Source organism: Aquarana catesbeiana, linkage group LG13 (genome assembly GCF_042186555.1).
Source record: "Aquarana catesbeiana isolate 2022-GZ linkage group LG13, ASM4218655v1, whole genome shotgun sequence".
Taxonomy (NCBI): Eukaryota; Metazoa; Chordata; class Amphibia; order Anura; family Ranidae; genus Aquarana; species Aquarana catesbeiana.
Window position 1 is genome coordinate 46,719,456 of NC_133336.1, and position 25,792 is coordinate 46,745,247.

Sequence of the window (25,792 nt, forward strand, 5' to 3'; positions counted from 1 at the left end):
ACTGGAAACACATTGAGTGTCAGGATATTTCCAGATGCATATAGGTCATCATACAACTATCTATTGCGTTTTCATATAGTTCATGGCATTTTAACAAGACTTATTATGTAGGTGAACAAAAATTAGATCTTTTTCTGCGAATTCTGCGATTTACTGTTTTTTGGTGCAACTCTTTCAAAGTCCCTTGGGTAATTTTTGTGGTCGAGAGGACACTACAAAAACCTACTTAAGGTTGTATTCATTCCGTCGCTCAATAGCTGCATGATGGTCATCCACCTCCAAAGCCATAAGATTCTTCTGTTTCTCATTCTTCTCCAAATCCAGGCGGAGCTTTTCCTTTTCTCTGGCAGTCTGATCAACCCTCTCCCTTAAAAATATGGAACAAAATGATAAAGCGTTAATACCACCAAATTTTTGTTCTCATCCTCCCCTGCAGAGTAAGAACTGCAAAGAACTCTTTTAAAGAAAGTAATAGGTATTCTTTATGGCCGGCTGTGGTAACTGACACATAACTGTCCACGGAAATCTACAAAATAATCAGCTAATCCAGAGATAAAAGGCAGCTTAAATTAAAAGGCCAAGGTTGACTCCCCCCCACCACCTCCCGGTGAACAGTGGGGATGCCAATTACACAGAAGTAAAACCTTAATCGTGAAAAAAAAAAAAAACTTCTCTAAACCACCAGCGGCATCACACAGAGGACGTCTCCATGTGCCTGCAAGTAAAGGCAGTTCTATTCATGGCCATGCTCCTAAACCTTCAAGCATATGAATCTGAAAATAAGAAGCTCCCCTTGTTGAGAGTCTGGAACTGCTGCCTTCTGCCCAGACTAAACTGGCTGGTGAGGCTGCCCATGACAGTCATGGGTCAACGAGGCCCAAAAGATGGAGGAAGCATGGCCAAGATCTATATCAGAAAAGCTAGCTGATGGACTTGCCACTGAACTGTGGGCACCTGCAGTGGCATCACACAAGATTTGTTTTAAATTATATGTAAAAACCAAAAAGAAAAATGTAATATATAACAGCTTACCAATCCTTAAATGTGGTGGTATTAGTTTTTTTATGCTTTGGTTTCACCTGGTGATCCTGCCTGTCCTAGGGTGAGAATCCTTACTGTACTGTACTGTATCTAAGGAGGAGCAGCATGGTCAACTGTAGTTGCTCTCCTGATTCAGACTAAAAATGCCTCCCCTCATCTATTACATAGGGAGGACGGGTTTTATAGTTTACAGATAGCATTGTTTGAGATTTCAGTTCAATACACAAAAGTTACAAGGATACTGGATTTCTATCAGGATCAACATGTATTTTTCTGAACTTGCAAAAAATGTAATTGGCCTGAAAACTAATGCAGCCACCACATTGAAGGACTGCTAAGCTGCAATGTTCCCCGTTTTCTTTTTGGCTTTAAAGGACCAACAGTGAGGTTTCAACAGGGCTAGATTCATTTTAAAGGAAAAGTTGAAATTTGCATTTAAATGTCAGATGCCTGTACATTTTGACCTGAGTTAAAAGAAATAGGGCCAAAGCTTTTCTGGCCCTGCTTCTGTTATGAATCACAGGAGTGCAGTTTGTTCTGTAGACCTGTGACCCATTTTCAGCAGACTGCAGGCTTAAGCTCACTGCTGGCTGATGTCACTCAGCCGGTCCAGTTCTGGAAAGATCCTGACTTTAAAGTCACCTAGATGCCTGGACTGGCAGCTGTCTCAGCCTTTCAGCGAGCCACTGATAGCCTGAGCCAGCTGCTCCCTCCCCCTCACCTGGGCACTCCAGTGAGCGCTGAAGGGGAAGAGCAGAGAGCCGCTTGTATCCCGCTCTCTGCTCTTTGAAGACTGAGAACTGAGAACTGAGTGATCAGCCGTCTTTGATCGCTTAGTTCTCAGACTTAGAAGCAGCAGGGGACCAATGCTGCATTCACCTTTTTATTTTAATAAACCCCATTATTCCCTTTTAAATTACCAAAGGTAACCTTTTCATGCATTTTCAAGATATGCCCATTTTTATAGTTTGATTAAAAAGGAAAAATATCCAGGCTTCGTGAATCTTGATGTTTCAACCCTTCAAATAAAAATGGCCTACTGTAGGGCCTGACAAAATTACTGCAACCACTGTGGAAATGCCAGACCATGGATATGCCCTCCTTATCCAGCTCTTCATTCACTTCACCAAGGGCTGGGCACTGCTGACCAATTTCATTTCAGAATCCAGTGCAAGCATTATCAAAATGAGTGGAATCTTTCAGAAATTTTCCGAAAGCTTGACACAATCCAAAGATTATTGAAGGCAGGAGTCCATGATAAAGAATATAAGGCAGAACTCCAGACAAAAACAACTTTTGCTACAATAATCACCTTCAATCCTCCCACAGTATATTTCCTCTACTAGATGCCCTCACTCTGATATAGCCGGTGATATTTAAACCAATTCCTCTGATCCCAGGTTGGCATGTACCCACCCCAGCTCCTTGTAAATAAGTGAGATAATTGTGCTGGTTCTCGCTCTCACAATCAAGCTCTGCTGTATGCTGTACGCTGTACAAGGACTGCAAGAGGTGGATATCAAGTCAAAAATCAAGTACCTACACTGCTTGCATTTCAAAAATAGTTAATGATGTCCTAATTAAAGAGCAACATTAATTTGTGTCTTTTATATCGGTCTAGAAACCAGATTTAACCCCTCAAAGCTGCCTCTTGGCGGTCCTTTTAGTGGATTTTAATGCCTGGGATGCAGAGTGGCTCTGTATAAAGTGCAGCAGTTGGGTGTTAAAGTCCACCCTTCTTGTCACCACATACATGCGCTAGCTACATGGATGGCAAGAGGTTAAATACATAACTGTAACACAAAGTTCTACACAAAAGCAGAGAACTTCCTCATGGTGACCGTTCATATTCTTAGTTTCCTCTGAAGAAACTTCCTATTCTCCAGCTTATATAAACCGCCCACAAAGCGAAAGAAGTGAACTTACAGTAAGTGCCTGATCTCTGAGCGGAAGCTGACAAGGGCTGCATGGTAGATCTCATTTTTGGTGATAAGAAGTTCATTTTCCAGCGTCATCGTCAGCTCTGCAATATTGATTTTACCTTCTAAACTGAAATCCAGAGCCTGAAAATTAAGAAAAAGGAGGGCACGGTGATTGGTCCACAAGACAATTTTTTGGGGGGTTTTTTTGTATTATTTTTACACTTTGGGGGTCTCCTCTGGAGAACACTAAACACAAAAAAGAGCCCCTTCTTGTATGTCAAATGCAGGATATGTGATGGGGCAAATGAGAAAAATAAAATGTTCATACAAGACAGTACAATGAACAAGATTCAATAATTTCAATAATCATTAATTTGACGACTTCACACCACCTCCTGGCAGCCCTTTAAGTGGGTTTAAATGGTAGAAAAACTGCAAATTAACTATTTGCTGATCACAAAACAAAAATATATATATTTTTTTTATTATTGCTGTTTGCAAGTGGTTTACGGGGATTATGGCTGAAGACATCAGCCATAACCCTGGTAATGTTTTTTTTTTTTCTGCAGGCAGCTGGCTTTCTCATGAAACCAGTCCATGCAGCTCTTGAGCCGCTGGAACGGTTTCTGAGGCGGGAGGAGTGGACATCCCCCCCACCGGTGTTTCTCGGGCTTGCCATTTCCGTTAACTCTTTGATTGACTCTATGGCCTTGGAGAACCGGAGACATGTCACTTCCGGTCCAGGCTTTTTTGTGATCTTTTGCTTTTAAAAAAAAGGTAAAAGAGGAGATTTGGGGATCTTTTTGATCCCAGATCTCTTCAAAAAGAGGAATGGTCATCTTTATTTCTATTACAAGGGATATTTACATTCCTTGTAATAGGAATAAAAGTAAAATAAATAAATAAATAAATGAAAGGGACAATGTAACAGCATATGTAAACTGTGTTCGAACCCTAAGTGAGGTATCGCCGTGAGCGTTAGAACAAGATCAATAATTCCAGCGCTAGACCTCCTCTAACTCTAAACAGGTAACCTGTAAAAGATGTTTAAAGCTTTGCCTATTGAGATTTTTTTAGGTTGTCGCCATTCCACGAGCGTGTGTAATTTTAAAGCGTGACATGTTAGGCATCCATTTACTCAGCTTAACATCTTTCACATTATATGAAAACATTGCGGTAACTATTGCGATTAGTTTTTTTTACAAAGTGCATTTTTTTTTCCCAAACAAAAAAATTGTGTTTGTAAAATCACTGCGTAAATACCGTGTAACATTAAAAATTGCAACAATTGGGATTTTATTCCCCAGGGTCTCTGCAAAAAAAATAAAAAAGGAAATGTATAATGTTTGGGGGTTAGAAGTAGTTTTCTAGCAAAGAATACGGATTTAAATTTGTAAACAAAAAGTGCCAGAAAAAGCCTGGTCGGCAAGTGGTTAATGTCACGGCACTGCTCTCTATGTATGGTGCACGTATAGGAGATTTTTACTGTACCTACAGGTAAGCCTCATTATAGGCTTACCTGTAGGTACAAATGTATAAAAGAAAAAAACAAAACAAAAAAAACCCCTTTATACCCAAGAGGCAGCATGGGGCTTCTCTACCACGTGACTGCTGTGATTGGTTCTTAGAGCAGTGACAATTTTTCTTTCCCTCCCCCCCTTTTTCCCCCTTTAGTGACATAATCAGGAGCCTATAACACTGGCCCTTGATCAGAACCATCCCCAGATCAGTTGTAGGTGGCAACTGTTGGCATGCTCTTCGTACACAAACTCGGCCACTGTGGACACATGTGCATGGCAGCTAGGCGTTCAAAGTCTATCCTATTTGCCACCACATATATGCGTTGTGGTTGGCAAGCCACCAACCAAGGAAGGGGGAAATTCCTCTTAAACGTGCCATCTACTGATACAGCAAACCAGAAGAGGGCAGAGGTATGCCAGCGAAGACAGGACATAGGTGTTTTCTATTTATTCCCAGTTATTCTATGGGTAGCTGCAGACAATTCAAATGGAGTCTTTCCATTAGCCATATACAGGACAAACCCCAGCAATATACCCTTCCTCCACCGCTCATTACCTGCGTGATTTGGGGCCAGCGTGGATGCAATAGATGTCTCACTATATTTTAATAAAAGTGGTGTGCTAGATTAGCATGACCCTTCTACAATTTTAACAATTATTAAATTTGGGCTGCAATCATTTGCTGAACTTTTGCATACTGAACTCCTAGGCATAATACATAACAAAAGCAACCAAGTTTAAAGCACCAACCTTGAGGATGGCCTGACTGTTGTCAAGTCCTTCTTCATGCCACATGTCTATGATGTCCTCCACGCAGCCATAACCTGTACCATCATCAAACTTGGAGAACAGTCGAAGGCCAATTGTCCCAGACATGGCAGAGGGAGTCAGTGTTCGTCTCCCGCTTTCATCATATGGCTTTAATGAAATAAAGGACATATATCCAAATTATAAACTTGCACATTTCAAAAGGTAAATTGCTCCATCAAAAATGTAAAGTAGTGCTGGGGTTTCCTGAAGCCTGCTAGTAGCCCTGTCTATGTATTGGAGCAGCGCTTGAAATGGCTGCCAGTGTTGCCCAAAGGCATCAGGTGTCAATGCGACGTAAAAAGACTACTTTTACCTGTAGGGAGAAGTGCCTCTTCAACTGTCGATAAGGGGTGGAGGAAGATGGAGTTGGTGGTTTGGTATTCTTACACACTTCATAGAAAAAATCCTGAAGGCTCATGGTTTCATCATGGTCAACATTCTGAACCGCATCTTCCAGGGCCTGCAATATTCAGGAAGCCAACTCAGACATGTAGCATAAAACCCCAGTCGACTTTCAACAACTTGTGTCATTTTAACAAGCCACCTCTAGAGGGCAGTACAGAGCAGCAAAGAGATTGCAAATGCATCAAATTCAAACCGATTAAAAAGCCGTTGTTTACAGAAAGCAAAAGCTGAACGTACCCAGACCAGAAAGCAAAGCTCAACTTCAGCTTCATGTACTTTTTTTGCCAAAGCTCCTAAACTCAACTCCATGAAAGCCTGTGTGTCCATGAACACATAGGTGTTCATTTACTAATGGGAAATCCACTTTGCACTACAAGTGCACTGCAAGTACACTTGAAAGTGCACTTGTAAGTGCAGTCGCTGTAGATCGCAGTAGATCTGAGGGGAAGCTCTGAAATGAGGGGAAGCTCTGGTGATTTTATCATTTAATCATGTGCAAGCAAAAATGCTGTTTTTTATTTTCCTTGCATGTCCCCCTCAGATCTACAGCAACTTCACTTCCACATGAACACATAGGTGTTTATTTACCAATGGGAAATCCACTTTGCACTACAAGTGCACTGCAAGTACACTTGAAAGTGCACTTGTAGTGCAAAGTGGATTTGCCTTTAGTAAATCAACCCCATAGGCTTTTAGCAGAATTTAGGAGCTGCTGCAGTTAGGGGATGTTCAACCTCCCTCAACCCCCTTCTCCTGAACGTGGAAGAATCGCATTCAGAATAAGAGCGTTTTGACCGGTGGTCGCGGGAAAACGCAAAACATGGCAAAATCATTGCGTGGTTTTGCCGTATTATGCATTTTCCCATGGCACATCACGGCCAAGTGTACATGAAGGCTTACTCAGATCAGAAAGCAAACTTGCTCAAATCAGTTTTATTGCAAACTGACACCATGTTATTAAAACGGGAGGAATCTGAAGAGTCGGGAGAAGATCTGCACAGAAATCATTACAGCGTATCTTAGCCCAATAACAAAAACATGTAATAAATTGCTCTTTACCAGTCCTTAGACAACATGTTTGCAATGATTTTCATTTTTCACAGTTAACAGCATTTTCAGCAAGTACAGAAAATATCTGTTGATCTTGCCAGAAATAGTGCCCATGTTGTTTTGCTTGAATTAAAAAGAAAAAAAAAAATCTTCATCTTGCTTGTGCAATTTACTAAACCTCTAATCTCTTCAATCCACCATGCAATAGAGATGAACAAAGGCAGGCATGCTTGGCGTGCAGCCTGGGTTGACAACCAAAGCTGCTTCCATACAATGGAGAAGTTAGTGTAGACATGAAGGGACAGAAGTGCATCACTGACAGTAGGGTTGTCCCGATACCACTTTTTTAGGGCCGATACTTTTTTTCAAGTACTCGCCAATACCGATACTTTTTTTTTTAATGTCACGTGACAGTGTTTTTTTTTTGTTTTTTTTTTAACAGTGCTTTCTTTTTTTTCGGGGGGTGAACAGTGTATGTGTGTGTGTGTTGTTTTTTTTTTTTTTTATTTACAATTTTTATTTTTTACAATAATATTTTTTTTATTCTTTATTGCAGCCCTGTTGGGGGGCTTTGGTGAGATATCAGGGGTCTTAACATACCTCTGATATCTCCCCCTTGAGACAGAGAAAGAGACCGAGGATAGAGATTCCCCAGTCCCTTTCTCTGCAGCCGCAGCTGCACTGAAAATGAATGGAGAGAAGATAGCGGCTCCTCTCCATTCATAAACTGACACATCGTAATCACAGGAGATTACAATGTTTCAGTTATGTGAATGGACAGAGTCAGCTGACTCTGTCCATTCAGAAAAGGAGGAGGGGGACGGCAGAACGGAGGGGGAGAACGGAGGGGGGGGAACGGAGGGGACAGCAGAACGGAGGGGACAGAGAAGGAGAGGAGGGCAGCAGAAGGGAGGGGACAGCGGAGGGGGACAGAGAAGGAGAGGGGAACGGCAGAACGGAGGGGGACAGTGGAGAGGCACAGCAGAATGGAGGGGACAGCGGAGGGGGACAGAGGAACGGAGGGGGCATGGAGGAGGATGCAGTGACAGTCAGCGGTGACCGATCACCGCTGTATGTCACTAAAGCTGCTGAAAGCCGCTGGGGGAGACTCTTGTGACTCCCCCACGCGCCGATCACAGCTGACTTCCAGGTATCGGGGGAAGCATCGGGAGCATTTGCCTGAGTACAAGTACTTGGGCAAATGCTCGGTATCTGTGCTGATACCGATACTAGTATCGGTATCGGGACAACCCTAACTGACAGGATCACTTTGTGAAATTAAAGAGAAAAAAGCCTGGAAGGAAAACAACAACAAAAAAACACAACTCTAAGGCCGACCATAGATGGTTCGAATCTCGGCTGGTACAGCAAGAAGCGGCCGAGATTCGAACAGTGTACGGGCAGGCTAAATATACCACGTTGATCGATCAATTTGGGTACAACCAGCCTGCTGGATTGAGTTGCGATTATTGCTAGTGACTGCTGTGTCCCCCCCCCCCCCAGCAGACACTTGTTCAGCAGAAGGGATTCCCCTGCCAGCATTGTCTGTTGATGGGGGAACCGTGCAAAGTTCCAGGAAAGAAATTTGCACTGTCTATGGCCTACCTAAGGCAGCGACCACATCTAAAGACTGATAAGCGCTTGATAAAAAGATTTTTAAAAAAATTTAAAAAACCCAGGTACGGGACGACCACTATACTGAGGAGGAGGGCAGTTTGAAGGAATTTTGGGGCCCCAAGCAAAATGGACATAGAGGCCCCCCCAGCGCATTGCGGTCGGTATAGCCTCGCTGTCCCATTGATTTCAATGGGCAGAAGCGGTGAAGGAGCGGTAAACACACCGCTCCTTCTCCGCTAGTAGGACTTTTTTACCGTCCTGCTAGCGCAATGCTTTCACACTGGAATGAATGTGACAGCACTTTAAAGGGGTTGTAAAGTTATTTTTTTTTTTAAATAACAAACATGTTATACTTACCTTCACTGTGCAGCTCGTTCTGCACAGAGTGGCCCCGAACCTGGTCTTCTGGGGTCCCTCGGCAGCTGTTTCAGCTCCTCCCCGCAAACATTTACCACCTTCATGCGAGCTCCCTCGCACGGTGGTGAGTGCTTGCGGGCGCGCTCCCGTGATACAGCCGGCGGCTATAGCCGCTCGCTGTATCACTCGGCCCCGCCCCCCGGCGCGCCGCGTCATCGGATGTGATTGACAGCAGCGCGAGCCAATGGCTGCGCTGCTTTCAATCCATCCACTGCAGCCAATCAGCAACCAGGCTGAGCTGCAATGAAGCTGACGAGGACGAGCAGCGAAGATTCGAGGCGTCAGGTAAGTAAAACGGGGGGCCTGGGGGCGGCGGTACTGTCAAAAGTTTTTTCACCTTAATGCATAGAATGCATTAAGGTGAAAAAATTTTTACCTTTACAACCCCTTTAAGGACGGATTGCGCCTGCAATACGCTCCAGTATGAAAGGGGTCTTACGTACACACCAACATGGAAGCATTGTGGCAGTAAACAATGAGGTCTTAAAGCACCCATATGGCTGGGCATATAAATTATGGATAAGGGATAACATCTTGTACAGTGGACACAGTATATCTAACAATATCTAATGAGGAGAGCAAAAAAGAAAGATTTACTATAGCTTTACCATAGAAACAATTACCATAGCTTTCTTCACTATCCCATTTCCATCTTACTGCCTCTTTTTTGAATCAGGTAATATGTATTAAAGCTTTTTGCAAAAATTTACAAAGCAGAGAAAAGACTCTACAGTAGAGTGTACTGTAGCGTCTCTTCTCTGCTTTGTAAATTTTTGCAAAAAGCTTTAATAAACATTACCTGATTCAAAAAAGAAGCAATAAGATGGAAATGGGATGGTAAAGAAAGAAGAAAATGGAAAGAAAGCTATGGTAATTGTTTCTATTATGGTCAGCAAGCTACCATATTTTTATTACTAAATGGGTCTTGATGATTGCCTCCCCCCCTTACTACTCCCCCCCCCCCGTGTGTTCTTTTTAACCCCCCCTCCCTACCGTGCGGCAGGAGATTCAGTTTTCTGTTCCCGGCCGGCCCGACTGAAAGGAAGTGAGCACTCAGTGTGTGCACTCCCTGTCAATCCGGCCGGGAACAGGAAACTGAATCTCCTGAGTCCTGTACCACGCGGACTGCAGGAGGAAGGAAGAGGAGCTCGGCCACGCTAAAGGCTGCAGCTTATAGGAAGTGGCGGCCGGCGGCACGGTTGGGGCCCCAGGCCAGCTTGGGGCCCCAAGCAATTGCTTGTTTTGCCTGTCTTGTCGCGACGGGCCTGCTGAGGAGAGTGACTAGTGAGGGAAGACCACATTTTTTGCTGTAAGCTAAAGGATCATTTCTAGCGTCCACATTTTGACCAGCCAAACTTCTGCAATGTATTACAGACAGCGTGGTCACACTACCGTCATCACTCATGATCCCATGACTTGAAGAGGAAATGCTACTTTCAAATGTTAGTTCACAAAGGAACTGAAAACAACCACAGTATGGTCACTGAATCTTAGAAGAAAAAAGATATCATGAGGATTATTATCAGTCATTAAGAAAGATCACTTTCTGCAGATGCGTTGTTTAGCAATAACTCTCGGTGGAACTGCTGGTTTAAAGCAGGCTGTTACCTTCACTCTCGATACCTCTGTTTCACCGGAACCGGGTCTAGGGTTCCGTCGAGTTTACCTCTGGGCGATGCAAGCACTGAACACTCGAGTATATTTTTCCAATGCTTTAATGAACAAATAAAGGAAGTAGCAGGAAAGAGGCAGAAGGAAAGCTGCAGGGAAGCTCAAATACCTTTCAGTAGCATTCTTCAGAATATTCTTTGGAATTGAACACTTGTAGTTGAATAGTCTCCCTTTTTTTCTGTAGGATCTAATCTTTGCCCGCCTGGATAGACATCTCTCACTTGCCCAGCAGCCAGTGCGCAGCACGAACAAAAGTCTCTGCCACAGACTTGTTTGGAATGAAACCCGTACGATCCCCTGCCACAGGATGTATTGGTTTGCAATGAATGTACACAGTACTTGAACCTTTAAGCCAACCCGGCAGTACTATGTAGTAAGATTACTTCAGGATACGTCCTCCGAGTCACCTGGCCCCTCTCCAGACCAGCACTCTGCATGATCCTTCCATGACGGGTCCTCCCCTGGGATCTCCTCGGTTGTCCAGCTTCTTCTCTCAGGATAGACAGCTCAGGACCGTTCCTCTGCTGCTGTGGTAGGCCCCAGACAGGCTTCTGGGCCCACCCACACGCCGCGACGCGGTCCTCCGGAACGAAGGACGATAAGGTGATACTCTTAACACATACAGTACCTGTCGGCCAGGAGGACCAGCAGGTGGCTGAGAACGAACCCCAAAATATGTCGTCTGTCCCATAAATACCCTCTCCCAGAATGCAACTCTGAGGACCACCTCCACCGAGTTATCTCCGGGACAGAGGAGCACTCATACGCTTCAACACGTTGCTTTTCCAACACTGGCCCATGGTGACAACGACACCCACCGGCACAGTGTGGAACCACATGCAATCAGCCAAGCTGGAACAGAGGCAAATCTGACTTAATCTGACCCCTAATAAGTGACCCACTAGATTTACCTATCAGTGGTAGATTAAAAATCTACCAGCGCTACACTCGGAAAAATAAAGTCAAGAATTGTATCATCAGAAAGTTCATAAAGGTTTTATCAGTGTCCACCAAACGGCCATCACTCCGACAGTGTGATCAGTTTACAGAAAACAGGAAGAGCAATTATTTTCTGTTGTAACATTACAGCAACTGCTAAACCTGAACTCCAGGGAAACAGCTACATACACTTATGAAATACACAAATGGGGGCTGTTTTACCTTGAATTTCTTTCCAACTAGTCCCATACATCCCAACATTTTGAGATGGGAATGTGGGACACCTACTATCAAATGAACGTAGGCATAGGACACTCCCCCTGTCATACCCCTTTAAAAGGAGAACTAAAAAAAAGGTTAATTAAACCCGCAAGTGCTTTTTTTACCACTACTATTCCTTTAAATTGGCTTTTTAAATTTACAAAATGCAGCAATTTAGAATTTGGATGAAAGGTTTAGCACTGAGAAACACTTTTTGAAAGATAAAAAGTGCATTTTATATACAACTATCTGGATCAGACCAAAATGAGGGACAAATTAGGAGGAAAGAGGGACAGAGGGACAGAGGGACATTGTTCCAAATCAGGCACAGTTGGGAGCTATGTAGTCCTGAGGTTTACACAGCTCCGCCACACACCACAGCTTTTTCTAGCAACAAAAGCCTGATCCCTTTGCTGTAGTTCAGTAACACTTACAGGTCTTGTCCCTCCCCCCAGCCGGTGACTGGACTGCGAAGGCAGAGCAGCAGACCGATGAGCTCATCTTCATGTCATTCTGCTCCTCTCTCCCATCAGCATGCTCCTTGCACTGCACCACAATTGATTGGCTCCTTTTCCCTCTCTCAATCTAAGCTCTGCTGTAATGGGACTGCAAACGGCTGATGCCAATTCAGATACTTAAACTAATTTCATTTAACGATGTATTAAGGAATACAGATATGCATTCATTTGTTTCTTTTGTTGCTGAGCTCCTCGTCTCTGGCTTCAATCATTTAAATGACTGAAAAAGAACAGAGCTAAAAATTAGTGTGCCTGTCTCAACCTGAAAACAACTTCAGCATGCCTCCATCCCTAAATATATGCAAAAAGAATGAAGGATAGGATTGGGACTTTACATGTTGCATGTTGATGTGTATGATAATATATGAAATAATTCTAGATAAATTGGATGTCACAATCCCCCAAGAGTAGTTCATAATAATAATAATAATAATAATAAGTATAATTAACCGATAAAAGGCAAAACATTATGATCATAAAAAACAATATGGTGAATATAAAGATATATTTACTAATAAATAACTAATGGACATGATTTGTGACAAACAATAGAGATAATAAAAAATTAAATACATATAGATAATGGATACATGATATATACAAACAATATATGATTTATTACAATTATTGGAGCAAGTTGTACTTGGCATCCTTGGATGAACACAACGCGTTTCATGGCCTGTCGCCAATCATCAGGAGTTGGATGCATGAATTGAACTAAGAATTTAAATGAAATGAATAAACTGTCTATGGAAGTACACTCTTCCCTATAGATAAAAGAACAGTTTCTGTACTACTTACAAAAGCAGCCCATATGCTATGGCCAGCTTATGAGCTGCTTTGTAAGTAGTACAGAACTTGTGGTGCGGGAACACGCTTTTTCCATCCCACGTTTTAGCGGAGATGAGCACGCACCCACTGAGGTTGTTCGCATCGTCAGTGGGGTCCTGTTGCTCCTCTCTGTTGCTATCACGTGATATAGATGACATTGGCAGGGACCCGCCCAGAACCGGAGGTTCATTAGCCTGGGGACGGCTGGCGTCTCACTCCACATATTTTCTCCACGAGGAACAGACCTCGTGGAGAAAAAAGTGCATCTCACTTTTTCACAGCCCAGGTAATTGGAGATTTTTTCCTCACATACTACTCACTAAAATTATATTATAATATTATATATATATATATATACACATACACATACATACATACATACACATACACAAGCCATCACCGATGGATTAAAACACGGGGAGAGCCGCTCTCCTTCTCCCTGCTTTGCCTGGCTCTGTTCATTCCCCACCAGCAGCAGGCATCCCTGCCCCTCACACCTTCCGAGTGTGTCAGCTGAGCCATGACCTGCACAGGGCAAGGGAGCCAGCGACCAGGGAGGCGATATGGTGTGTGGTGGCGGGCTGGAGAGATCGGGGGGGTTAGGCCCATTTCTCTACCCCCACCACAAACATTAAAATCCACCATAGCTTTTCCAAACAACTGATACAACTTTTTTTTCCCATCAGAAACTACATGAAAGGAATTCTCAATTGTCCAGAATGGTGGAATTTTTTTACATCCAACATTGATCCATCTCTGCCAGACATCAGATTTGTGGCACAGATTCATTTCTACAACCAAAATGTAAAAAAAGACATCAATGGTTAGCTTACCTCTTTGTCCAGATTTTGAAATCCATACTGCTCACAGATGGACATAAGTTTCTTCCTGTGCAGGTGCCCATCTCTAGTGATGCCAAGATCCTCGCAGATCAGCTGAAGCTTCTCTTCTACCCAGTCCTGGTCAGGAGACAGTGTGGTCTGGGAAGCATTGAGGTCATCTGGGTTCCAAAACCGTAACTGACCTAATGGGTAAAAAAAACTACAAAATCACCAAAAATGCAACTATTTTGTTAAGCTGCCATTTAAAAAAAAAAAAAAAGTACCAACTTTGGCATATCTTTTTTAAATACGGTGAAAAAGTAATTTCCTGGTCCACATTTGCGAAAAAGGACACCTTAGGCGATTGACTTTTAGGCTCTGTTCACACTACTGAGACGGTGTGACTTAAGTACTACCTTGATGAGACTTTCAAAGAATGCTCAGGTCATCTTCCTGTAATGTCGGATCCAAATCACATCAATGTAGAGTCAGAGTGACTTCAGTATTGCTAATTAAGACAGCTCTCATTGACGAACATGGGATTTCACATGTCATGAGGCTTGGGGTCTCACAAGTCGGATCCCAGGTCACAGTGTGAACCGGAGTCTCAAAGTGTCAATGTTTTAGCAGGATATCCTTTATTCATTGCTCTAATTTTCTTTTACGCAAGCAATCAGAAAAAAGGGAATGATAACGTAGCTTAAGAAGGCACATTTTAAATCTCTTTTTTTTGTTTTTCAGTTTTTGAAGAGTAAATTAAAGAGGAGTGGATTGAGGGACTGCTGTGATTTGTTTTATATAGTCCATAAGGCACTTCATAATGTCAGGGTCAATATGAAAAAAATAAAAAACCAAAATGCGTAACTTGCTTACTTTTACCTTATTTGGGTGCAGTATATGTGCACCAAGTAATTTATAGTATAGGGGTCCATGCCAATATGTATGACGAAAAATGTAAAATAAGTTAACACAAATGCTCCTACACCAAAAACAAACCCGCCAATATTCAAGAGCTTAAAAACCTGAGCAGTATATAGGGAAGTATCCTCACTTTTGGATTAGCGTTCTATGTAAACCTAGGGGGAAAAAAAAAGTCTACAGAATTTAATTTCTTTATACGGTACAGTTTAAAGCATGCTATGGTACCGGAAAACAAAGAACTAGATGCGATACCTAGAGCCCAACAGGACATGCTGGCTTAATTTGCTGCTACATTACTTTAAAATGAGACAGTAATAAATTTCCTTACAACTCAAGCTGAGTTGGGGTGATGTTTACACCCATGACGTCTCCAACTTATTGGATCATTTGTCATCAGATTAATATAGTCAGAGCTGGTGAGATACTCATGAGCTCCCTGCGAGTTGTATTGGTTTAAATAAATAGAAATACAGTATATATCTCTATCATCAACACAGAGGGATATAAATCAGCGATGCTGACACTTCTGTTTATCAAACTAAAGCAAGTAAGATTGGACCAATTAAGAATATTTGTGCACAAATTCAGTGCCTGAAGCAAGCTACCAATTTTTGTATACTACAGACTAGCGTTTGTAACCTCACTGACTTCAAGAAAATAAATAAATAAATAAGCACCCAGCACAAAATACAGTTTAACCCAAACTCAATGCGTGAATGGGGGAACCGGTGCTTTGTTTTGATCGGCCCAAAACATCCCATCTATGAACAGCCTTTTTCCGCAACTCTTTTTAGCATATTCCGTGTTAGCACATGAACATTCCAGCACACCCGATTGGCTCCTTATGCTGCTTGACCTTCTCTCAGTCTGGTCTCTGCTGCATAGGGGTTCTCATGAGGCAGATACTATTTCAAATTCAAGTATTAACAATACTTGCAGCAAAAACACATTTAAAGCTCCGGGATAAGCAAATACTGTACATTGTCTAAAGATAAGTGATGGGTATGCTTTCTAAAATCTTGCTGTGCTGCGAGTATTTGTTTTGTTTAAAAAGGTTTATTGAGATTTTTCATATAGAGAAAACAGACCAGTTATAAATCCGTTGCACACAGGAGGAGCAAACATTATTTACATTACCAATGACTGAAAAGGTACAACTCTAGAGTGGTACCTGCAAAGCATCCCAAAAAAAGTGTAGCAGTGTGCATTTCTTACAAATCTTTGCAGTAATCCAATGTGAAAATTCCTGTGATAAAGACCAGTCACTGCTGTGCTACCTTCATGCGCAGGATGACTTCCAGTCTAGTCTTGTCTCCGCCCCCTCCTGTAGTTTCCTGCAGGCAACCTGTAGTGGGTGGAGCCTGCTGGGTCCCTCTTACAACTTCGCTCTCTGCACAGACCATGTACAGCACAGTGATGGGGTCAACACTACTTCAATATACTCCTTTATCCCTTGAAATGTTCTTTTGAACGAAACTTGTCAGGAGGAGCTATCCGCTGGGTTGTCTGCATGTAATTATTTATATGCTTATTTTTACTCCTGCCTTCTTGTAAGTAGTTTTAACCTGCATTAAAAAGCCTGGATTTTTAAATTACTACACTAAGAGTTCTTCCTTGGTCTCTCCCTTTTGCTGAGCTCACTGTTGAACACTAATGATGTGCTCAAGCATGTTTGGATCATAACCGCCAGGAAGCCATCACTGCCAATCATAGGAAGTGTGTGCATGTGCAGCTTTGGGCCAGAAAATGCCTCACTGCCTATGATTGGCGGTGTGCAGTGACGGCTTCCTGGTGGTTACAATCCAAACATGGCCGAGCTAATCATTATTGAACACCCTGGTAGTATGGTAACCCATCCTGGAATCTTGGCTCCCGATAGCCATCCATCCCGTGGGGATACTGGGATAAAGTGCAGCCAACCCCTATCTTGGGGTCAGAGTAGCTGGTAAGTGGCTTAAAGAGTAGGTAAACCCCAATGGGTTTTATTTCCTCTTTTGCTCCCCGCAAGGCCTGCAAATGAAAAGCATAATGGGCTAGTATGCATTGCATACTAGCCCATTATACGACACTTACCTGCAAACGAAGCCCGTGCTGTCCCGAGCAGGCCGCGTCCATCTTGGCCCATCTTCCTTCCAGGGCCACGGACTCCGGCTCTGTGACTGGCTGGAGTCGCATGATGTCACTCCCGCACGCATGAACTGTCAGTCACGGCACACGCTAGGGGGGAGAAATGGCACGGTGGTGCGTTTCTTCACAGTGCATGTCCCGATGATGACATCAGCGCACTACAAGTAAAATATCACCTAAACGGCGCACGTTTAAGAGATATACTTATTCTAGGCTTACCTATAGGTAAAAGTCAACAAAAAGGGTTTACAACCACTTTAAGAGTTGGGTGTGCACTTTTGGGTGAGAAGATTTTGCTCTCCACACTAAAATATGGATTTTTGTTGATACACAAGTATTAATGAACTTTTTGCACAAGAGTGCTTCATTTTTTTGGTGGATTATTTGGTTTCCTATGGACTTTACTGATTTATGAAGGTTTAACACATCTTTGTTTACAGTTTTTGATTTGTGTATAAATGTTTTACTTGAGTAATTGTTGTAAATGTATGCACTTTATATTGATAGCGCAACACTTTTTCAGTAATAACACTACTTTTATATGGTAATATCTGGGTTTGGTGCACACAAAGTGGGTTTATATCCTTTGCGGCCATTAAAGAAAATATTTAAAATGTAAGCTTTTGTGTCCGAAGTTAAGCTTTAATTATGTATTAATGAATACAGAGCTGCACGGATTTGTGTCCTTTATATCTTCCAAGAGTTCAGCTTTAAATATCTCTGGCATTTAAATTAAAGCGACCTCACCATATCTGAACATAATTTGATCCCTGATAATCCTGTAACTGGAGATGTAGTGCCCTTATTAAATTATACATGAACAGAAACAATGCGGGGATTAGTGAAGCTGAAAACGAAGGGCAATTCAGATATATAAACGGCCTGAAAAACGATACAGTGCAGACGGACCCCGGAGCCGTGTTCCAGGCAATTACTTTTCTGCGCTGGCAACATGACTCTTCCAAACACAATGTACTCCAGGTTAATTGTGCGAGAGTAGCTCTGCTACATTCTATCCAAGGTGCATGGAAACCCAGAAGATGCCGTTACTGAGCGCCTCACATTGTTTGGCTAATCAGCACATGCTTTGATTTATTCCAAACTAGAACCACACAATGACCCAGACCTCGTTAGTGTCTAATATTTAACCAGTCTGCTTACAGAGTAAGTCAATGTATTGGATTTTACCTGCTGGGATTTTTTTTTTTTTCCTTTGTTTCCTCTACAAATCAGTGTTTCACAAAGTACACAGAGATCAATTCACATTAGTCCCTAAACCTCAGAGCTGCGTCAATGGACAGTCTACCAACAGGGGATATTGCAGTTCTAGTTGGAGCCCAGCTTCTTATAAATCCTGAATACTCCAACTGTAAAGGTCTCCCTGCCATAATTCCGGGCTCTTCATGTTCCAACTGGTACCTGCCGCAGGCTTTACATTCCTTGATCCAAATCTACTTACCCCTTGCTGTGCCTGCAATTTAATCCACAGAATTCCATTAGGATGTCTCCAAAAACAGGGGGGTGCTCAGGAATGGCCCCCATAGGAGTCTATCCAGGTCAACTGTGCAGATGTGACAAGAGGCAAGGAGATTTATTTAACCACTTGCCTACCGGGCACTTTCACCCCCTTCCTGTCCAGGCCAATTTTCAGCGCTGTCGCACTTTGAATGACAAATTGCGCGGTCATGCAACACTGTACCCAAACTAAATTTTTATCATTTTTTTGGAGACAGATAGAGCTTTCTTTTGGAGGTATTTAATTGATACTAGGTTTATTTTTTGCTGAACAAACAAAAAAGATCAAAACATTTTGAAAAAAAAAAAAAATTTCTCTTAGTTTCTGTTATAAAATTTAGCAAACAAGTAATTTTTCTCCTTCACTGATGTACGCTGATGAGGCAGCACTGATGGGCACCAGCAGGCATCACTGATGGGCACTGTTGGGGCTGCACCGATGATCAGGGCCCCAATTATCAGCGTTTCTCAACTGCAGTCCTCAAGGTGTCTCAACAAGTCATGTTTTCAGGCTTTCCATTATTTTGCACAGGTCATTTGATCGGTTTCACTGCCTTAGTAATTACCACAGCTGTTTCATCTGAGGGAAATCCTGAAAACATGACCTGTTGGGGCGCCTTGAGAAACACTGGTGTAGATGCCCCCTGTGTGGATTTTCCAGTTATCTGCTTTCCTCAGGCACTGTCAAGCATGAGGAGAGGACTGCCGATAATCGCCAAAAATACTGTTTACATTAGGATCAGCTGTGATTAGAAAAAGCTGGTCACATGGTAAAGAGCTGCAGTGATTGGCTCTTTACCCCGATCTGTGATCAGTTGTGTGTGAAGGACACTACGATCACAGATCCCTGCCGATGTGCGCTGCAGGGAAGCGCGATCACGGTGGGATGTCCACAGACGCTCTCCTGGAAATGTGAGCCCGTGCTGTAGCCGTCATTTGGCTATAGTGCAGGCAGGAGGTGGTTAATCCCCTCAAATGCACGCTCTCTCCCCTGAGTGCCGGTTCACACAGGGGCGACTTGTCAGGCGACCTAGTCGCCTGACAAGTCTCCTCCCGTTCTGTACAATGGAACCGTTCTAATAGGAGCAACGCAAGGCGCTCCGACTTAGAAAAAGGTTCCTGTACTTCTTTTGGGGCGACTTGAGGCGACTTGCATAGACTTCTATACAGAAGTCGTTTTGCAAGTCGCCGTGGATGTCGTGTGCAGGTCGCCTCGGTGAGGCGACCTGCAAGTCGTGCCGCCCCTGTGTGAACCGGGGCTAACCGAGTAGCTCTGAGCTCAGAATTTGAAAGCTCACACCTGTGATGGTGGGGGTTAACAGTAACAGCTGGGAGTGTCTTCTCAACATCCCAGCAACAAGGCAGGTCAGGATGATGCCATCTGTGGGAGTTTTTCCAGTCAAGCTTTGGGAAGTACATAAATGGCCTACACCTACAGCAAGGGCATTTTTTAACTTTGGTCAAAGCTGCCCCATTTATTTTCATCTACAAGCGCCCCTAAACTGCATAGGCAGTTTTTTGTTTTTTTTGTAAAAGGTGGACTATACCTTTAAAAGGGGACAGTAAAAATGTAGGTCAACCACCTATTTTTACTGCAAACAAGTGTAAAAACAATAGCTAAGTACATCGAATTTCCTTACCTTCCGCTTCATATTCTTCTCCTTCGTTCTTCCAAATCTGACAAAAAAAAAAACAAAAAAAACACAAAGTATTAGCGACCAGAGAAAGCTGAGAATGTTCTAATCGAGAGACTTCACCGAATTGTCACATTGTCAGTCAAGGCTGTAAAAACACATTTCCCTTTGTAGGCCAGGGTGGGGGGGGTGACAAGGCCCCGACACCTGTTCTCAGGGCGGCGCGGTCTTCACAGCTCCATCAGTCATGCAGCAATCCCTCACATTGGCCCCATTAATCACGGATTCTATTATACTATGCCCCGGCCGTCGCCTTGGTTACATCATTCAGCAGGTCACCTTTTATGTTGTTATTGCCATGAGGGGACCTTGGAAGCTGCTTTTCAACTTGAAGGGAGACAAGAGAAGTTACATCAGGTCACAGGTCAAAGGCTGCTGCAAAATGGCCGACGTCATGCCAGGGGCATTAAAATAAGAAAACTAGTGCGTTGCCAGGTTGTGTACGCAGTGTAACCCTGTGCAGCAGCTGGATATCCTTGGGGGGGGGGGGGGGGCGTCGAAGGGGGTTGCACCGATTATAAAGTTGAAAGAAAAAAAAAAAGTAAAGATTTGAGGCTTCATTGTGCCGATTCACACATGCCTGGCTTATAAACAGATGGTGAGAGGTCCCTCTATTGCGGGCCAAGACGTCGCTGTAGCATCTGTAGCACACGGCCTGCTCCATGAAATAATAATTTAGCGACTGCTAGCACGTCCCATCTGCTCCAAGAAGTGGACTTTTGTTCTTCAGAAGAACTTGGGATTCATTTAAGTTACTGGGGCGTGCCGCCAGCAGATCGCTTTGTATTGGGGGGGGGATGCTTTTCTTTTTAACCCTCCGATTTCAGCATTAACCAGCCACCACTCATGACCGGTCGGGTTAAGGGTTCATTCACACAACGCATACATTATAAATGTGCATTGCGTTGCATGTAACGCTTTGGTCGGCATATTACATGCATTGCATGAGAGTTTGTGTGCATTTGAACACGTGCTGAAAAAAAAATTTAAATTTAAAAAAAAAAAAGGAAAAAAATGCTAGGAAATTGCAATACAACACAACGCACTGGTGTGAACTGCAGTCAGAGATTTTTTTATTTGTGCCAGACTGCTCTATTCTTTCCCTAAAACAAAAATGCCTGAGCTTGCACACACATGCGAAAATGTTTTCAAAACGCTTTAAAAATGTGCATCTACACGTGCAAAAATGCATGACAAAGACACATCCAAATCGCCTGAAAAAAGCTTAGCTCAGATGTGAATGAGGGCTACGAGCAGGGAATAGATAAAATGCAGGTTTATTCTTCTATGTGACTCACTGGGGAGATTTTCAGTGACTTCCTGTCTCCAAAGACTGGAAACCCCCAGTGACAACTATAAAAATGTGTGATTTCCCATTAACTTCTGTGCTGGGAAGAATGGTCACTGGAAAAGAAAAAAAAAAAAAAAAAGAATTTTCCTAGTGGAGACACAAACAGCAATGTAGGACTTCAACACTTCCCACTACATCCATAATGTTAAGGGCTCATTGGAAAAAATAAATAAATAAATCAAATTTTAAAAAAAGGCTTTAGATAACATTTAAAAGTAGATCCAACAAATGATGGAATATGGAAGCATTGTGCATCAGGCAATAGCCCATTGTTTCTTATAACATAGGATGTTCGCCTTTTGTTTCTCAATGCTGGGAATCTCCTACAGTCTCCTTCAGTCCTTTCTTATCTACATTGACTTGCTACAGTTTGGGCCGCACATCATTGCTCTGGACCGCCTTTCTAAAAAAGGACAACAGCGGACCATGCCTGAGCAATGAGTGAAATGGGTTTAAAACAGCCACTTGGAGCCAGGGTGACAATTGGGAGACAGAGACCTTGTCACTCTATAATAGGAAGTTCATGACCAAGGACCTTAATTGCAAGTCACCAGGGATTAGGTCAATGTAAATACTGCCACTGACTTTTGAGGGGACATTAACATGTTAACAGTCATATTGGATTTGTGATATTATTTTAGAGATTTATTTTATACGCTATATTGTCAAAAGTATTGGGACACCTGCTTTTACAGGAACATGAACTTTAATGGCATCCCAGTCTTAGTCCATAGGGTTCAATATAGAGTTGCGCGCGCCCCCCCCCCAAAAAAAAAAGCTTTGCCATACTTTTAATGCTTCCACCTTCAACAGGACATACCTTTTCCTCCACTCATCTGCTGGGACTGAAGAAACGACTGCCTGTGTAAGGTCCAAGTCACCCCAGTTGGAGCTTACACAGGCCTGAGGGCCCTTTGTGAGCACCCATGTGACATAGTTGGACCAATCACAAAGCACAAGCATTGCAGTACATGCTCTTCCATACCTGGATATACAGAATATTTTCTTGCTCCCAGAAGCTAAAAAGAGCAGCGAGGAGTGAAGGGAAGTACACACAATGGAGAAGAGAGGGGGAATCAAAGCAATGTACTGCAGGGGGTTACTGAAAAGTACCCACAAGATAATATCCCAATTTAGCAGTTTCTGGGACAGATCGAAAAATGTCACTCCTAAGCCTAAAGTGTGAACATCATGGTGAGCCTCTTCCTTCAATACCAAATCACAAATAAGTTTCGTTTTTTTTTAAGACCTATGCACACAAGATCAGTTACACAAAGTAGAGGCTCCGCATAATCACCAGGCAACTAGCATTTTTAACAATGTCGGCAAACCGGTTTCATTCTTGACAGGTTCATTTTGTTTCATTCTATCCAACAGGGCTTTACAAATAAATAGTCAGGTCAGGTCCATTTCTGTTATGGGAACTTTAACGACTTCCCGCCCTGGACTTTCAGTGGGAATATCTGAATGATGCCTGCAGCTACAGGCATCATTCAGATATCCCTGTTTTCAGCCGGCAATTCTGTGCACCATAAGAAGGATCATAGCCGCAGTTCCCCCATTTGATCGTTATTACAGGTGACGGGAGGAGACACCCCCCCCCCCGCGGCCATTCGGTGCTTCTCCGGGCTCTCCCGTGCCATCTGGGAGCTGGAGAAAGAGCCGGATGACGAGCATAGAGATTTCCGTTGACCAGATGGTCACATTATGATGTCACGTCCGGGGCACGGATGTAAACAAAGCCGTGATCGCGGCTGGTAAGCATGAGATTGTGGATATTTTTTTTCCTGATCTCATGCTTTCCAGCCTGGAGGAGAGATGTGGGGTCTTATTGAACCCGCATCTCTCCATAAAGAGGACCTGTCACGAATGATTCCTATTACAAGGGATGTTTACATCCCTTGTAATAGGAATAAAAGTGATCAAAAAAAAAAAAAGTTGTAAAAGAAAGTTAAAAAAAAAAAAAAAAAAAAAAGTAAAATAAAAAATTAAATAAAAAATAATTTAAAAAACGCCCCTGTCCCCGGTAGCTCGCACTCAGAAGCGAACGCACATTTTAGTCCCGCCCACACATGTAAACACCGTTCAAACCACACGTGAGATATCGTCACGTGCGTTAGAGCGCGAGCAACAATTCTAGCACTAGAACTCCTTTGTAACTCTAAACATGTAACCTGTAAAAAATTTTAAAGTGGCGCCTATGGAGATTTTTAAGTACTGAAGTTTGGCGCCATTCCATGTGTGCGCAAATTTTAAAGTGTGACATGTTGGGTATCTATTTACTGGGCATAACATCATCTTTCACATTTATTTTTTAAAAAAATGGGCTAACTTTACTGTTTTGTTGTTTTTTAAATCATGAAACTTTTTTTTTTTCAAAATTTTTTTCAATTTTGTTGCACAAATGCCGTGCAAGATAAAAAGTTGCAATGACCGCCATTTTATTCCCTAGGGTGTCTGCTAAAAATATATAATGTTTGGTGGTTCTGAGTAATTTTCTAGCAAAAAAAAATTATGATTTTTACATGTAGGAGAGGAGTGCCAGAATAGACCCGGTATGGAAGCGGTTAAATATACCAAGGGGGGCTATTCACAACACAGTAGTAAAATTACTGCCTTACAGCAGTGTAAAACTTTGCCGCCTTCTGGCTGCAAATGGTAAACATATGCAATAATATCCCATAATTATCCAAAAAATTAAAGTCCATGATCAGAGCTTGAAAATAAGTACACAAGGACTCTAAACATTGCCTTTAAGATCCCCCTGATGACTAATCGCCTATGACATATAAACTAGCTGGGCTATAAAAGGAAATTGTACATTTTTTTAAATAAAGCTGAGAAGCAATTAATGCCAGGAGAGGTTAAGATCGTCTGTCTGGGTACTCAGCGAGTTATTACTTACCCATCTCCCCCATGGGTGTAACAATTCAGGATGGCTCCATAATGAATGTGTGCTGGGTCTAGCTGATTAAATAAGGCTGCCTGGGCTATTAATATTAAACAGCAGGTTACAACCACATTCATTATGTAGTCACTGACTGTACACCCCCGGGGAACACAACAACCATTAACTTGGGAAGTAAATTCATGCGCTCGCTCTATCAATGGCTTTGCATTTAAGATTCCATAGCTGAAAGTCAGCGATGCCGCTGTTTAGCTCCAGGTAACCATCAATGGGGTGAATTAAATTAGGTAGCTAGCAAGTTTAATCTAGAAGAGGAAACTAAAAAGGGGCACGGATAGTGAAAGAACATGTAAAGGGAATACAGTGCACAAAATTGATTACAGTGTATGTAGAGCACAGATTATTGCCTACTCTATCCAAAAATCGATAAAACTGATTGCTTTAAAGGGGTTGTAAAGGTAAAAGTTTTCTCACCTTAATGCATTCTATGAAAAAAACATCTGACAATACCGCCCCCCCCCCCCCAGCCCCCCCGTTTTACTTACCTGACCCCTCGAAAGTCCTGCGCTCGCCCCCGACATCCTCTTTGCCGCTTAGCCTGGCGGTCGATTGGCTAGAGTGGATAGATTGAAAGCAGTGCAGCCATTGGCTCGCGCTGCTGTCAATCACATCCAATGACGCAACGCTGCAGGGGGGCGGGGCTGAGTGATACAGTGAGCGGCTATGGCCGCTGGCTGTATCTCAGGAGCGCACCCACAAGCACTCAGCACCATGCGAGGGAGCTTGCATGAAGGCAAAGACAGCCGCCGAGGGACCCCAGAAGACCAGGTTCGGGGCCAGGTTCGGGGCCACTCTGTGCAAAACAAGCTGCACAGTGGAGGTAAGTATAACATGTTTGTTATTTAAAAAAAAAAAAAAAAAAAAAAAGTATCTTTAGTGATCCTTTAAAGCCGAAGTTGGGCTTATAAAATTTGCATTTCCTGGTTTCTTCTTCCCGTCTAATGAACATACCAATTTTTAAATATACGAGGTGTGTCTAAAAAATGTTGTGAATAGTCTGATCTCAACAATGGGCCAGGTGCACACGCATGCACATGGCTATCCACGTCACCTAGCATGCAGTACACATGACTGTCACTGTAAACCTGTTGCGGGCAAGTCAAGCATAGTCAATGCGAGAGGTAGGGTCACAGTGCAATGGAGCAAAGCGTTAACCAGTTCTGCTACAACTGGGAAAAACGGTGACGGAGACGCATGAAATGTTGGTGCAAGTGTATGGGATGGAAGTCGTAAGCAGAAAATGTGTTTAGCACTGGTTCAAATGCTTTTACAACAGGAAGGAAATGACTGAGGATGAGCCACGTTCGGGCAAATGCAACAAATGCTGGCACGACATGAGCAACTGACTACGATCGAGTCATGTATTGTAAAATCTTGGATGAGAAACTTCTTC

General features: G+C 42.9%; 1 protein-coding gene across 4 annotated transcripts in view; it reads right to left on the reverse strand.

Annotated features, from left to right (window-relative positions):
- Positions 1-25,792, reverse strand: part of NIN (ninein) — a 195,818-nt gene that overhangs the window by 77,047 nt on the left and 92,979 nt on the right. For all 4 annotated transcript variants that reach the window (XM_073610427.1, XM_073610425.1, XM_073610423.1 and 1 more), the window contains exons 5-10: positions 20,027-20,063; positions 13,836-14,026; positions 5,607-5,753; positions 5,234-5,401; positions 2,968-3,104; positions 227-367 (exon numbers count right to left, since the gene is read on the reverse strand). In XM_073610427.1, the coding sequence (XP_073466528.1) occupies positions 227-367; positions 2,968-3,104; positions 5,234-5,401; positions 5,607-5,753; positions 13,836-14,026; positions 20,027-20,063 (821 nt within the window). The remainder of the gene's footprint in view (positions 1-226; positions 368-2,967; positions 3,105-5,233; positions 5,402-5,606; positions 5,754-13,835; positions 14,027-20,026; positions 20,064-25,792) is intronic.